Source organism: Sorex fumeus, unplaced genomic scaffold (assembly GCF_029834395.1).
Source record: "Sorex fumeus unplaced genomic scaffold, SorFum_2.1 ptg000081l, whole genome shotgun sequence".
Classification (NCBI taxonomy): domain Eukaryota; kingdom Metazoa; phylum Chordata; class Mammalia; order Eulipotyphla; family Soricidae; genus Sorex; species Sorex fumeus.
This window is the reverse complement of record NW_026606138.1, coordinates 18104892-18120656: the sequence shown is the minus strand read 5'-3', so window position 1 is coordinate 18120656 and position 15765 is coordinate 18104892. Positions and strand designations below refer to the sequence as shown.

General features: G+C 59.3%; 1 protein-coding gene across 1 annotated transcript; it reads left to right on the top strand.

Moving 5' to 3' along the window:
* Nucleotides 1–3058: 3058 nt before the first annotated feature.
* LOC130038911 (CAP-Gly domain-containing linker protein 1-like) lies at nt 3059–13196 on the top strand (the record flags this gene model as incomplete). Its single annotated transcript, XM_056130706.1, is given in 9 exon segments — nt 3059–3143; nt 3879–4420; nt 5371–5495; nt 6594–6816; nt 10312–10486; nt 10489–10508; nt 10863–10966; nt 12073–12130; nt 12522–13196. Coding segments are annotated over 9 exon segments (2007 nt in total), but the record flags the coding sequence as incomplete, so codon positions are not given.
* Nucleotides 13197–15765: the final 2569 nt, after the last annotated feature.

Sequence of the window (15765 nt, the reverse complement as noted above, 5' to 3'; positions counted from 1 at the left end):
GGGCACCTTGACATGAAGACTTGGCGCTTGCCTGCTGCATGGCTGACCCCATAGGTCCCCAGAGCACCGCCAGGAGTGATTCCCGAGTGCAGACCCAGGAGTAACCCTGAGCACTGCCGAGTGTCCCAAAAAACAAAAGGAAAGAAAGAAAATAGGTATCCTTGCCTGGAAGGGTAGCCCAGGGCCAAGGAGCCTGCCTTGGCTGTGGCTGACCCCACCCCACCCTGTACGTCCCTCCCCACCCAGGTCCTGCCAGGATGAGCTCCCATGACTGGATCAGAGTCAGCCCTGAGCACCATCAGATGTCCCGTCCTCAGCCCCCAGGTTAGGTCACTCCGCCCTCCCCCCCTCCCCCCCACTCCCCGGTTCCCGCTCACTCATCCTCAAGGGGACCCGCACTCATTCAGCTTGTGCTCCCATCCGGAGCAGGCCAGGCCATACTCCTCTGTACAGCTCTCAGGCCTTAGTGGGCTGGGCCACTCCCTGACCACGGTGCGGCCGGTGTTGCTCACAGCACTGGGGTCACAGAGAGCAGGGCTGCCAGGGTCGAGCTCAGGGCCTCTGCCCTTTCGCTCTGCCCCCCCCGACCCCCCCCCCCCCCCCGCGGCTCACAGATTTCCTGGCCCGGCTCCTGAGGAGGGCCCTGGACAGGGTCACTGGGTCCACGTCCCACTCGGGGGATGCTGAATGACCTCAGTTGGAGATCTGTAACTGACAAACATTTGTCAAAAGTTTTCTGAAACCACTTTCACAGGGCCCGGGGATCCAGAACTGGGCCCCGCTTGGACCAGAGGCTCGTTGGCCATGTAGTGCTGACGTCTGCAGGGCAGCCCTCCGGAGCCTCAGCCAGACACTGACATCACGAAGGGTGGCGCCTGCCCCTTTAAGAATGGCCCATGATGCCCTCCTCCTTGCTGAATTCTAGTTCTACCTCAGAACATTCTAGACTCCAACTGCCATTTTCAGTCTCTCCACGAGACTGGCACGAGCCTGTTTGGCAGAGCTCAGTACTGAAGCTGCGAGTGCAGTGTGACACAGGTGAATCTGAGTCTCTGGGCTTTCTGCCCGCGTGCGGGCGGCTTTTTTCTCTAACAGTTCTTTAGTGTATGATAGTTTTTAATCTTTAGTTAGTTTAAGTTTTTTTACTAGTTATATATATATTTTTGGGTGGGGTGGGGGCAGGGTGGGGTGGGGTGGCCATACCTGGCTGTGCCCAGGGGTGACCCTGGCCAGCTAACGTCCCTGTGCTGCCGGAGATCGAGCCCAGGACAACTGGATATAAGGCAAGTGCCCTCCCCACTCTCCTGCCTCTCTGCCCCTTGCGGACTTCTCTATTGAAATATGGAATGACTCTGAAGTCAGTGGTCCCTCATGGGGGGCTGATGAGAAGCACAGGAGAAGATATCACTCCCCTGGGACTGGCTGGAGCGCTGGCACTGCTGAGTGCGATGAGCCCCGCCAGCCCCACGATGCCCACTAGGCCTTCCCGGGGTCTTGGGCCGGAGTGAGGGGTTGCCATTTTCAGGGAAAGGGAGTCGATCCTCGACCTCCTCAGGCCCCAGGGCCTTTGTCCTCCTCGCAGAAAAGCATTTCAGGAGATGAGCATGAAGAAGAAACATTTTATTTGGAGGCCTTTAGGAAGAGGAAGGAGGGAGGGAGTAACACGCTCGAGAGAGAGTGCGGCTTCTCCAGAGGTGCAGATAGCCACTGAACATATTATGTTGCTAGGTTACATTCGGTCTGAAAGTCCACACCTCAGGAGGGGAGAAGCCCGTGACATGACGGACTTCATAGGCAAGAGCAGTACCTGGGCTCGGGCACACATGAGCGCCCTCCCTTGGTTCAAGGTGGCAATCTAGGGATTTCCCCAGGCTGCCCCTGGTGGGAGTTTCTAGCTACCTAGAGTCCGTTGCTAGGGTGGTTGCCAAGGGGGTAGAGTTGAGTGGTCCATGGTCCTCTTAGAAATTCCTTTCCTGCCCTTTGTTCCTATTCCCTCGGGGTGTCCAGCCTGCTCTGGGCCTCATAATGTGGGTTAATTTTGACAAGACCTTGGGTCCCGTGCACTCAGGTAGTCTTTTGGTGGCCATGAAGCTTTTGTTGACTTTCTCGGAGTTCCATCGCCATGGGGACGCTTCCCCCATCTACCTGTCTGCCTCAGTTCTGTGGGTTAAGAAATGGAGTTAATACTGGCTTGTGGTTATCCAACCTGGGCAGCGTCACAAGGAATGAAGGAAACGCCGAAAACTCCTTCGCTCCCCTTTGGCTCAATTTTTTTTTTCTTTTTGGGTCACACCTGGTGATGCACAGTGTTTACTCCTGGGTTTGCACTCGGGAATCACTCCTGGCAGTGCTTAGAGGACCATATGGGATGCTGGAATCGAACCTGGGTCAGCCGCGTGAAAGGCAAATGCCTTTCCCAGTGTGCTATCGCTCTCCAGCCACCCATGGCGCAGTCTTGCTGGGTCCTTTTCCCTGGCAGTTCTCAGCCCATAGAAAAAAGTGTGCCTGTTGCTTGCCTTAGCTTCTACGTTTAACCCCGGGCCTCTCACACATATACATACGCACACACGCACACACAAGACCAGCCATCACTGCTGAGTCGCCTGCCGGCTCGTCAGTGTCTGGACGGGGAGGTGGTCAGAGACACTCGCGGTGCTCAGGGATGATTTCTGGCTCCTGAATGTGTTTGGTGGTGGGAGTGATGGCAAGGAGGGCGTGAGGGTCAGCTGCCTGCAGGGCAAGTACCTGTCCCCTCTGCTCTCTGGCCCCGAATCGGCAGTTGTTTGTTTGTCTGTTTTGGATTGAGTTTTTGCGCAGGAATGGCACTTGGTGGGCTCAGGGGGCTGTGCGGGAGACTGGGGGTCGCACTCGGGGTGGCGAGTGCCAGACTGGCAGCTGTCTGGGCTCCGGAAGCTGCTGTGGTCGCTCGCCTGAGACAGACTCTCTCCTCTGCTCTTCAGAGATTTAGTCCTGAGAACGAGTGTGCCTCAGAAGGCCCCAAAGTGGGCTCGATCGTCGGGGCCTGGTAGTGGCCGCGGCAGCATCTGACCGCCTGACCATGAGTCTGCTGAGGCCCAGCGGGCTGAAGGCCCCCACCAAGATCCTCAAGCATGGGAGCTGGGCCCTGAAGACACCCTCGGCCGGTAAGTGCGCTCAGTCCAGGCCAACGGAGACTCATTCCCACCCGGGAACCCCATCCCGAGTCCTCGCCCGGGAAGGGCTCCCTGAGCTGTAGACACGTCCGTGGCTCTGGGGACAGCTCTCACACTTGAGTGTCACGTTCTGTGAGTTTAGTGTCACGGCAACCGGTGACAGCTGAGGCGACCAACCCGCTCCCTTCTAACTGCTAGCTCCCTGGCCCGGGCTTGGGGACAGGCTTAGGGAGGTGGACTCACCTGGACTAGAGGGCCTCATTGCCGGCCAAAGCCACAGTACAGCGGGGAGGGCAACTGGCACCCCATGTGACTCTCCACCCTCAACCTCACCATGAGTAACCCTGAACGGAGAAACAGAAATAGGCCCTGAGCATTGGCTGGGTTGCTCCCCGCCCAAAAGAAAAAGAAGATGGGCCAGTGGACACAGCAGAAATAAGACATTGGGTTCGAGCTTTCACCTGGCTTGGTCCGTAGTATCACGGGGTGTATCCAAAGATTTCCCTGAGCTGCCCAAAGTATGACTGCAGCCTGGGATGCTGCGGTAGGTGAGCACGTCCGCTTCACGGCTGGCCCGGCCAGACTTCGCCACAAGCAGCCCCCGTCATTGGCTGGGAGTAGCCACGAGCACTGCTGGGTGTCCCTCTCCCCCAACCACACTTTAACTACACCTGCACAGGCCCTTCCTGTCCCTTCTGACCCTTTTGACCCTTTCTGCTGTTCCAGCGGCTGCTCCCGTTGAGATGACCGTGCCTGGGGAGAAAAACCCCAGCGCCCCGTCCTCGGAGATGCAGGAGGAGTTTGTGGGCGACTTCCAGGTCGGGGAACGAGTCTGGGTGAACGGGAACAAGCCTGGATTCATCCAGTTCCTCGGGGAGACCCAGTTTGCCCCTGGTCAGTGGGCCGGGATCGTCTTGGACGAGCCCATCGGCAAGAACGACGGCTCGGTGGCGGGTGTGCGCTACTTCCAGTGCGAGCCGCTGAAGGGCATCTTCACCCGGCCGTCCAAGCTGAGTAGGAGCTTGCAGGCCTACGATGAGACCAACTGCCGGCGGCCAGCGCCTGCCGCCTGGGCCACACCGCCCCTGTCGGCCTCCCCGGCCCTTGCCGGCACCACGAAGGTGCCCCAGTCCCCCGCGAAGGAGTCACCGGCCACCCCTCACATCAGCAGCCTGACCAGGACGGCCAGCGAGTCCATCTCCAACCTCTCTGAGGCTGGCTCCCTCAAGAAAGGGGAGCGGGAGCTGAAGCTCGGGGACCAGGTGCTGGTGAGTGCCGAGGGCAGCGGTCGCGGGTGGCTGTCCATTCGCCTGTCTGGTTCATCAGTTCCTCCAGACTCGCGGTTTGGGTGGAAGCAGGAGTAGCCGGGACGCCTGGTCCTGCAGTTTCCAGCGTGATGGATGCGTGCGGGGATGCTGCCAGTTTTACCTGTTTATCCAAAACAGGGTGGAGGGGTCATGCCGTGGGGAGGGGTCATGCTTTGCACGCCTCTGACCTGGGGTTTAAGTCTTGGTCCCATGTACAGTCCCCCAAGCACATCCCGGAGTGATCCGTGAGCACCAAGCCAAGAGTAAGCCCTGAGCACTCTGAATGTGACTCAAAAACAAAACCAATGAACAAAGTTGGAAATCGGTTCTATTTCTCTGGTTTTCGATGTTTTTGCTTGGGGCGTCACAGGGTGGTCGCACACAAAGCACCCTTCCCCCGGTGCTCCAGCCCTGTTTGTCAGCATTCCTGTCAGTGTCCAGCGCTGTGATTCTGTTTTGCTCTGTGTCCCGGGAGCCAAGCGTCAAGCCAAGGCATAGTGAAGGAGAACTGGAAGATCGAACTCTGCTAAGATACGAGAACAGTCATTTTCCTTTAGCTGGTTTCTGGCTTAATTGTTCTCCAGCGGTGGGGTTGCCAGTGCTCCGCTCCCACACCCAAGGGACAGCGACCCCCTCGCCACACCAGGTGGCTGGCCTGGGTCAGAGATTCCCGGGGGTGTGGTCAGCCAGGCCACCGGTGACAGCGAGTGGGTGTGAATGCCGCTGCCTTGCATGGACACTGAGCAGCAGCGTCTGCTCACCCTGTAGGCGTTGCGGGGGGAAATGGCACTTTGACCTTTGGGGTTTCTTCAGGAAATCCCGACTCTGAAGCCAGAATGTTCGTTTGCGGGGGTGGGGGCGCTGTGCGCAGTCCAGGGTGCCTGACCCACGTCCCTCCATCCCTCCAGCAGGTGGGAGGCATGGAGGCCCGTGTGGTGCGCTTCCTCGGGGAGACAGACTTCGCCAAGGGGAATTGGTGCGGCGTAGAGCTGGACAAGCCACTGGGCAAGAACGATGGTGCCGTGGCCGGAACGAGGTGGGTCCCCCTGCCCCCCTAGACAGCCTGGGGCCATGCACCGTGCCCGGGAGGCGCTGAGGGGACTGCAGGCCACTTCACTTGGTTCTTAGGCGGGGCCACTTCCGGTGGCACTCGGGTACCCTGCAGGGATGTGGTTACAGCCTGGGGCCCCCATATGCAGCTGTGCTTGGGCCGCAGGAACCCCCCGGGCCTGCTGTCACCCTTCAGATGCCGGGGAGGCTGCTTGGAATCGCCCTTGATTTGCGTGGTGGGGGTGGGCGGCATGCGAGCGAGTGTGGGTGTGAATGTATGAGGGAGTGTGTATGTGAGCGTGTGAGTGTGGGGCTGTGAGAGTGTTGGTGGGGGCGTGGGCATGAGAGTGTTGGTGGGGGTGTGAGCGTGTTTGTGGGGGAATGAGAGCGTGTCAGTGTTGGTTTGAGAGCGTGCAAGTGTTGGTTGGGGTGTGCGTGTGTGTTACTGTGGGGCTGTGGGTGTGTGGAAGTGTTGGTTGGGGTGTGAGTGTGTGTGGGTGTGGGAGTGTCGGTGGGGTGTGAGTGTGAGCGTGTGTTGGTTTGGGTGTGAGTATGTGTGTTTCTGGGGAGTGAGTGTGTGTGAGTGTGCGGCTGTGGACATGTGGGAGTGTCTGTTGGGGTGTGAGTGTGTGTGTTTGATGGGGTGGGAGTGTGAGAGTATGGGAGTGTTGGTTGGGGTGTGAGTGTGTTTGTTGGGCTGTGAGAGTGTGGAAGTGTGGGAGTGTTGGTTGGGGTGTGAGTGTAAGTGTGTGTTGGTTGTGGTGTTTATGTGTGGGAGTGTTGGCTGGGGTGTGTGTGTATGTTAGGTTGTGAGTGTGTGTGAGTGTGGGCTGGTGGAGGGTATGATGTTTGTTGGGGTGTGAGTGTGAGTGTGTTTGTTGGGGTGGGAGTGTGAGAGTGTGGGAGTGTTGTTTGGGGTGCGTGTGTGAGTGTGTTTGTTGGGGTGTGAGTGTGTGGGCATGTGGGGCTGTGGGAGTATGTTCGTTTGTGGAGGTGTGAGACTGTGGGACTCAGTGGACTTCTGGGTCGGCGCTTGTGTCTCTTGCCGAAGGTGTTTTTGTCCCCCCCTCCTCGTTGTCCGCAGGTACTTCCAGTGTCAGCCCAAGTATGGCTTGTTTGCTCCCATTCACAAAGTCACCAAGATCGGCTTCCCGTCCACGACGCCGGCCAAGGGCAAGGTGGCCACCGTGAGGCGTGTGATGGCCACCACCCCCGCCAGCCTGAAGCGCAGCCCTTCGGCCTCCTCGCTCAGCTCCGTCAGCTCCGGGGCCTCATTCGAGAGCAGCAGACCCGGCCGCACGGGACTAGTAAGCAGCCCCCCACCACTGCGGGGTGCTCGGGCCCCCACAGACTCCCACAGCCCCAGGGGCGAGAGGCAGAGCAGGAGCACGTGGGCTGAGCAGCTCCGGGTGGCAAGCGAGTGGCTTCCCAGCCACCACCAGTGACAGGAGCAGGGATGGGCCTTTCCTGGGGTGCTCAGGACTCCTCTCTGGCCTCAGGCCACCTTAGGGATGAAGTGGGGTAGCCGAAGGGGGCGCCTGAGGGTCAGAGCAGGGCCCAGAGACTCTGGGGAACGCTTGGCCCTTCATCTTGCTTCTTTGCTCTCTCCGTCTCTCCCTGCTCCCTCCTGTCCCTCTGCACCGCTGTCCACATGCAGAGTGGCCTCGACTTCTGTCCATTGCGGTGCCGCAATTCAAAGCTGGGGCCTCGTGGCTTCTCCCCTCACGTCTATCTGAGTCATAAACACTAAAGTGTGTCTGAATATGCAAGGGTGCCCTGAGATATTGTCCACAGGGAAACGGGCCCACGATGGAGAGGGTGTCCCGGGGGGCTGGCTTTGCTGGGGGCTGCGCTTCCTGCCGCCGCCTCTGCTCCGTGCATTGACCCTCGATGCGGAAGAGGAGGGAGTGAGTGTGTGTGCAACAGAAGATACAAAACAGATGACACGGGAACGGGAGCCAGGAGGCCACGCGCCGTGGGCACAGGCCTGGGGCCAGTCCTGTCTTGCTCGACCACCACCAGGTTTCCCTGCCCCACGTGCATCCTCACGTCCGACTCCTCCTTCCCTTCGCCTCACCATTTAGGAGGAGAGCAGACTCAGAAGCCCCTCTCCTTCCCTCGCGAACCAGCCCATTTGTAGAATTTGGTTTTGTTTTTCTGCTTGACTGTGGGCCATACCCTACAGTGCTTCAAGGGGCCGTTTGGAGTGCTGGGGTTTTGCCGGTGCCTCCCACCTCCAAGCAAGAGCCCTACGCCTGAGACGTATCTCCAGCCCCCCCCCCCCGCTATCTTGTTTTGTTCTGTTTTGGGGTCACACTTGGCAGAGCTCAGGGCTTTCTCCCACCTCTGTGCTCGGGATTATTCCTGGCGGGCCTCCGGGATTGACCCTGGGCAGCGCTGGGGCTTCGCTCTCCAGCTCTTTGGCCCCTGCCTTGCATATCTTTATGCAGGGTGGAGCTCACTCCTAAACTGAACATCACCGTTAGCGTCTATGACAGGAATATAGAAAGATTCTGTGTGACTTCACGGAAGTATACCTCGACAACATAATTCCATAAGTGCACACACAAGCGTTCATACACACAGTCACTCATATATGTACACGTAGTGCATACCGTATATACACAGGCTTATGGGTATACACACACAGGCACATACATGCATAAACACAACGCGCGCATGCACACAGGTGCGTGTAGATATGCCCACTGGAACATGCACACATACATACATGCACACGGGTCCGTGCGTGCCCTATGGAGGCCTCCCTGTTTGTCTGTTGGCTGAGTTGCTCTTCTGAGGTACCAGACTCCCACAGAAGGCCTGGCCTTGCTGGGATGGAGCCTGGGGCCTCACAAACCACGCGCAGGGCAGAGGCTTTGGCATCAGCATCCTGAGTTCAGCTCGTGGCCCCGAACTTGCCAGCCCCTCAGCAAGCGCCACCCCCCATGCTAGGGGTGCTGCTTTCTCCCTGCTCCGGGGCCTGAACCTCACAGTCTCGTCTCCATAGTTGGCTGAAAGAAGCCCATCGCTCCTGTGCTGGTTTCCTCAGGGCCCAGGAAGCGCGTGCTTCTGGCCTGCCCCACACTCTCAGGCCAGGAGGCTCAGGGAACACCTCCGCCCGCCTTTCTTAGTTTTTATTTTTGCTCTTTGGGGTTCACCTGGCAGTGCTCAGGGACTCCAGGCGTGGTGCTTGGGGGCTGCTCCCGGTGGAGGGGGGTTGACCCCGGGTCTTGGTGTTAGACCCCCAAGGCTGGCAAGCTCTTCCCAGCCACCCCTTGAAATCCGAGTTGACTGCAGTTCCCGAGAGCACTGCACATGGCTGGCCCGAGAGCTCGTGTGCTCCTAGAAATTTTAGTTATTATTTGGTTTTGGGGACACACCCAGGGGTGCTCAGGGCTTATTCCTGGCCCTCTGCTTGGGGGGTGGGGTCACTCCTGATGGTGCTGGATCTTGAACCTCTGCAAGCACCTTCCCCCACCCCCCCCAACCGACTCTTTGGCCCTGGGGAGGGCATTTAATCGGACCAGATATACTTTAAGTGTATCGGGAAATCACGGCCAGGTCCTTACGCACAGGCAAGGATGATCCCGCTCTCCGGACAGAACCAGGTGGCTCGAGAGCTCCCAGCAGGCAAAGCAGCAGTGGACAGCCTGGGCCTTGCTGCGCCCGTCGGTCAGGAGGCGTTTGGCAGCAGCTCAGATGATGCGGGGAAGCGGCAAGAGAACCTGCGGCTGGACCGCAGCAGGGCGATGGAACAGGGATGGCCGGGCAGAAGGAGCGGAAGTCCTGGCCATCGCCGCTGCAGCCCCCCGCCACCATGTGCCCGAAGAATGAAGATCAGGTCCCGCCTTGTCCCCTCCTGCAGGGGCCGTTGTGCAGAGAGGGATCTGGGTCTGCAGAGCAACATGAGTGACCACGAGCCCAGGATAGAACGGATAGGACCCCCGGTCCCCGCAGCCCTTCAGCCCACTCCCCTCCCCTCCTCACTGTCTTTGCCTCTTCTCTCCTTCCCTTTGTGCTTGGTCTTTCCCTGAGCTGCCCTTGCTGTCCTGCTTGCTGGGCGTGAGCCCTCACACATTCTCACCCACCACTTTTTCCTTTTTTTATTTCCTGGACTTTGGCTATGCCCCAGCAATACTCAGGACTTACTCTGGACTCTGCACCCAGGAGTCACTCCTGGTGGGCTCGGGACCCAATGGGGTGGGTACCTGTTATCCAGCTCGGGTCAGCGGCGTGCAAGGCCAGCGCCTTTCCTGCAACTTTATCATTCTAGCCTCTCATCCCCCATTTTCGAAGGCAGATGGCACAGGGGTCTTTTATAGGGTCACACCCAGTGACCCCCGGGGGCACGGGGCCATTCCCAGAGACAAGAGTCTCTGGTTACTGCTATTCAGGCATGGGGCGGGTGCCCAGGAGAGCGAGGTGAGCTGGAAGGAAGAGGAAGAGAGAAGGGACAGGCTGCCCAGGGAGACCCTGACGGACCTGCAAGGCTGAAGATGCTGGAGCCGGCCTCAAGCTCAAGCCAAGGGCTCAGCCTTAAGGAAGCTCAGGCCAGAGCGGGCTGTGGAGGGGGCTGCCTCCGGCTCTGCAGAAGAGTCTCTGGATTCCCACGAGGCCTGAGATCAGTGGAGCCCAGGTCCCGTCCAAGGATCTTCGGGAAGGTTTCATGACGTTTCTGCTGAGAGTCGCTGGCCCATATGCAAGGATGCAGCACTGCTCCATGTGCTTTGCCGAGGATCACCGCGAGCATGCCCGTGTCGGCCGGCCCCATCCCCTTCACGTCTCTTTTTCCTTTGCAGTTGCCGGAAACCTCCTCCCGCTACGCCCACAAGATCTCTGGCACCACCGCCCTCCAGGAGGCGCTGAAGGAGAAGCAGCAGCACATTGAGAAGCTGCTGGCCGAGCGGGACCTAGAGCGGGCGGAGGTGGCCAAGGCCACGAGCCACATGGGGGAGATAGAGCAGGAGCTGGCCCTGGCCGGAACGGGCACGACCAGGTGACGTCTGTGCAGACGGCAGGCCCGGGGCCGAGAGACGCCTGCGGTAGAGGCTGGGCGCGAGCTTGGTGCAGGCGGTGCAGGCAGAGGCCGTGGGTCCCCGTCTGCCGTCGTTGCGGTGGCGTCCGGCGCGTGGTTTGATCGCATGCGCCTTCTGCTCGCCCTGTGGGGGTTTAGGGAGTGCCGAGTTGTCCGCGCCGGTGCTTTCGTGGTGTGGTTCCCCTCTGGCCTTCCAGAAATGCCGTAGCTTAGGTGGGAGATCCATTCAGCTTGCCGTGGTGACAGGTGGCGATGCCAGCCCACAGAGGGCTGTTGGGGGCGGGCGAGGCCACTCACGCGCCATTGCCTCTACAGCACGTCCTGGAGCTGGAGGCCAAGAACAATGAGCTGCGGGCCATGCTGGAAGCGACCGACTGGGAGAAGGTGGAGCTGCTGAACCAGCTGGAGGAGGAGAAGAGGTGAGGCCGTGCCCGGAGCTGGGGGCTCCCTCGGGTGGGGCACTCCTGGCCTTCCAGGGCTGTGAGAACCAGAAACCAACGGGTGCCCAGTCCTGAGCGCGGCCTCACCGGGAGGGCTGGGGGGGGAGCTCAGTGGAGCCAAGCCACCCCCGGCCCTCCCTGCTGTGTCCACCTGGCCTGGTATTCAGGAGGCCTGTGCTGGGTGGCAAGGAACTGTCCTAACCCAGTGGGGCCCTGTGGGAGTCCCTGTGGTTAAGTCCCAGGCGGGAGGAAACCCACAGTACTCATGGGGCACGACAGCAGACAGACAGGGCTCAGGCTAGGCTGCAGACAGACGGACGTGGTGCTCAGGCCGGGGTGCAGACAGACAGACATGGGGCTCAGGCCAGGCTGCAGACAGACGGACGCGGGGCTGAGGCCTGGCTGCAGACAGATGGACACGGGGTGCTGGCCGAGACCGCCTTTTCAGATGGGCTCCCAGCAGTGTGGTGCCCAGGGGCACTGCCAGTGCCTGGCTCAGCCCCTCAGCTCCACATGCCGACTCGACAGTCACTGGGAGCCCCTCCCCCCGCCCTCCGCCCCCGAGTCATTGGCTGCTTCTCCCCCAGGGGCTCAGTTGTTGTCCCAATGTGGGGACAGGTGCTGGCTGGGAGGGACTGGCAGGTGCCGCTGGTCAGTTTTTAACCACCTCTGTTAGCTGCGAGGCAGAAAGGGTTGATATGATACTGCACCTGGCGTTGGCTCGGCCTAGCTTCCTCCTGTAGCCTGTGGGTCCCACCCAGTGCTCGAAGCTGAGGGGACTCGCTGACTTTCTTTTTTTTCTTTTTGGGTCAAACCAGCGATGCTCAGGGGTTACTCCTGCCTCGGCACTCAGGAATTACTCCAGGCATTGCTCCGGGGTCCATAGTGGTATGCTGGGAATTGAACCCGGGTCGGCCACGTGCAAGACAAACGCCCTGCCTGCTCTACTCTCGCTCTGGCCCTCCCCGACTCTCTCAGCCCTCCTGTGTGTGGAGCCGGGGGCTGGGTCAGGCGCATCTACAAGATGGTGGCCCTCATGGGGGGCAGCAGTGACGCCCCTCACAACGTCTCCCTCTCCCCCACAGGAAAGTGGAAGACCTCCAGTTCCGAGTCGAGGAGGAGTCCATCACCAAAGGCGACCTGGAGGTAAAGCCCGGGCAGGTCCCGGAGGCTTGCAGGGTGCAGGCAAGGATGCGGGGCGGCCTGGCCGACCCCGCCGGGACCACTTCTGCTGGAGACTCCGAATCAGACAGGGATACCTGGGGTCATGCACCTGGCAGGGCCCGGCTGACACATCTCTGCTCCTTGGGGCTGGAGGCTGCTCTTGATGAGCGTTTTTCTCTCGTTCTGACAGTCGGGTCTATGCCTTTGCCTCAGCTTTGATTTTCAGTCGAGCAGCACAAACCAAATCCTTTAGAACCCCATTTTTTGGAAGCTTTTCCTTAAAACAAGAAGAAGCAAAGAGTCAGTTTGGAAAAGAAAAATTTCTATTTCTGCTTCTTTTCCTTCCTGTTTTAAGTTCATGGAAATTTTGTTTTCCCACCAGAAGGAGGTGAAGTCCCTGCAGGTGGCCTCTGAGAAGCTCGCCAAGGAGAACGAGTGCCTGAGGACCAAGCTGGACCATGCCAACAAGGAGAATGCGGACATGATCGCCCTGAGGAAGTCCAAGCTGGAGACGGCCATCACCCCGCACCAACAGGCCATGGGCGAGCCGAAGGCATCCGTGAGCCAGGGCGTGGGCGCCGAGGCGGCCGAGCTGGCCGAGCTCAAGATGCAGATCGAGAGGCTACAGTTCGAGTACCAGCAGGAGGTGGAGAGCCTGAAGGCCCAGCAGGCGGCTGAGCGTGCAGCACACGCCTCCGAGCTGAAGACGCTCAGGTCACGGCTGTTCAGGACGGCGCAGGAGCAGAAGAACAGCCTGGAGGCCGCATGGGCCAAGCTTGAGCATATCGAGGACCAGCATCTGGTGGAGATGGAGGACGCCCTGAACAAGCTGCAGGAGGCGGAGACGAAGGTAAAGCACCTGGACGGGTTGCGGGCCGTGTGTAGTCAGCAAGCCCAGGCCCTGGCCAATGCCACGGCACAGCTGGAGGCCACCCAGCAGAAGCTCTTGCAGCTCGATGGGCTCTGGAAGGCCAGTTCCGAAGGTCAATTGGGAATGGAGAAGCTCAGGCAGCAGCTCCAGGTGGCTGAGAGGCAGATTCAGGAGTTAGAGAATGCAAAGCGGGCCGAGAGCTGCAGGTTGGTTCTCGGGCGCCCTCGCCCACTTCCACGCTCGCTCCCTGCATGCTGTGTGTCAGTCTGCTCACCGCTGTGTTCCGGCTTGGTGCTGACAGGTCTCCCGGTCACGTCCCGTGCGGTTCCCTCTGAGGGGACTGAGAAGGAGTCGGCATGATTCGGGGGTTGTCATTGGTCCCCAGCACCCGGATGCCGTGCTAGCCTTGGCCCCGGCTAATCGGGCCCATCTGGGGTCTTTCTGAAACAGAGAATTCTTCACGAGGCCAGTGAGAAAACAAGATAGGAGCCCCCAGAGCAAACCTCTGCCCCCCACCTCTTGGGCTTGCTGCATACTCGCCGAGTTCGCCCAGACTCTTGGGCTCGAGTCAGGCCACGAGGGTCTTTCCCTGACCTTGCTGACCACCTGCTCGTGTGACGGGCTTTGCCCTCCTCTCCCCGAGGCACCTCAGTTCCCAGCTGGTGCTCGATGCCTCTGAGCCTCTGAGCTCCCTCAAGGCTGGTGACGTGGCCCATCTTGGTATTTCTCATTGCCAGCCCCTCCCTCCCTGCAGCACAAGCCCCCGCGCAGTCCTGCAGAGATTTCATCCCTTTCAGCCTCTAACAGGTGCTTGGGCCATGTCCGCCTTCCAGCATGGCCCCCTGCTGGCCACAGGCATGGACTCTCATGGTAGCCCTGACCCTGGGGAAGGACGAGACAGTGAGATCTGGGCCAAGCCGAGGAAGCTGCAGTTCTCACCAAGGAGCCCCGAGAGATGCCCTTTTCCTCCTATAGGATTGTGGTGGCAGGGACGTGCCCTCACCCCCCCCTCCCCCCCGCGCTGGTCACTTTGTTGGAGAAACTTCTCTGTTGGCCAAGATGGAAGGGCTGTGGGCTTTCTAGACAGGACTGACAGACATAACAGAAGGGCCCCGAGATCCCCGGGAGTTCCTCTCAGGACTCAGGACTCCTTGGCTGGCATTCCAGAAACACCGGCTGAAACAAATGGAATCAATTCCTAGGACAGAGCAGGGGATAGCTGACCCACTTGTTCGCATCAAGATGTAACAAACGTCAAGTTCTGGTGACTGTTGTCTAGGGGATTAGAGGTTCCTCATTTTAAATTTCATATTGAAATCCCTCAAACTTTTAAAGTCACAGAAAAGAAACTACAAGAAAGTAAATCTTGGGGGCCGGAGTGATAGTACAGTGGGAAGGGCATTTGTCTTGCACGCGGCCCACGTTGGTTTGATCTCCATCATCCCATAGGGTCACTGTCATTGTCTCTATCCTCCCGTTGTTTATCGATTAGCTCGAGCGGACCCAGTAACGTCTCCATTGTGACACTTGTTACTGTGTTTGTCATATCGAATACATCACGGGGAGCTTGGCAGGCTTGCTGTGCAGGCGAGATACTCTCGGTGAGCTGGCCGGGTTACATCCAAGGAGAAATTCCTGAGCATTTAGGGTAACCGAAAAAGCCAAAAGGAAAAAAAAATATAACCTTTTATTCCCTCCCTCCCCTCCCTTTCCCTTTCTTCCCTGTTTCCTCCCTCCCTCCTTCCTATGCTTAGCTTCCCTCCTCCCTTGCTTACTTCCTTCTTCCTCGCCAAGCCATGCTCTGGGCTCTGGGGTCTTCGCGCCCAGCAGTAGTGGGGCTTTGCAGCTTGTGGACCGATCTCAGTCTCGCCCAGTGGTGCTGCAGTTCCCACTCGGGCCTGGTGTGTACTCCAGCCCTTTGTGCCGTCTCCCCGCCCCTGGAAAGTCAGTCTTTCTCATAGGCTTTCTTATTTTCTGGTCACGCCAAAGTTAGGTCTAGAAAACGCCTCTGTTTGGGCCGTTTTCAATAACCACTAGACAGTCATCACCAGAACTGCCGGCGCCAAGGCCTTGGCTTCGTGAACTTCAGGCAATCACGCTCACCTCACGCCTCTGTTCTTCGGGGTTGTGTTGGGTCATGGGCTTCTCATACGTGTTTTCTGTTTTGTTTTCCCCTTCCCGTTCCTGTTTGTCTCCTTGGTCCATTCACTCCATCCTTGTGACTCTGGTAGGCCGATAGCCTGGCCTAAGAGCTGCAGGGGAAGGGGCTAGCGCTTCGTAGTCTTCAGGAGAACTTGAACGAAAGCGGCCGAGCTGAGGGGCCGTGTGTGCGCGTGTGTGTGTGCATGTGTGTTTGTGTGTGCATGCTGGTGAGCAGAGCAGAGGGGCCGTGTGTGCGTGTGTGTATGTTTGTGTGTTTGCGTTGTGTGTGTGTGTGTTCATGTTTGTTCGTGTGTATGCGTGTGTGCTGGGAGCGGGCAGGGGGCCGGCGGCTGACAGTGGCCCCCGGCTCCCCACAGGAGGAGAAGGTGGACGTGAGCCGCAGCCATTGCCAGGCTCTACAGGCCGAGCTCACCAAGGCCAGCGTGGAGATCCAGAGGCACCACGAGGAGGCGCCGCAGGCCCTTCAGCAGCTGCTGCTGCAGGCGAAGGAGAAGCTGCAGGCGGTGCAGGCGGAGAACGGGAGCCTGCTGCGGGAGGTGGCCGAGCTGAAGACGCAAGCCAACAAGGCCAAGGTGGGTGG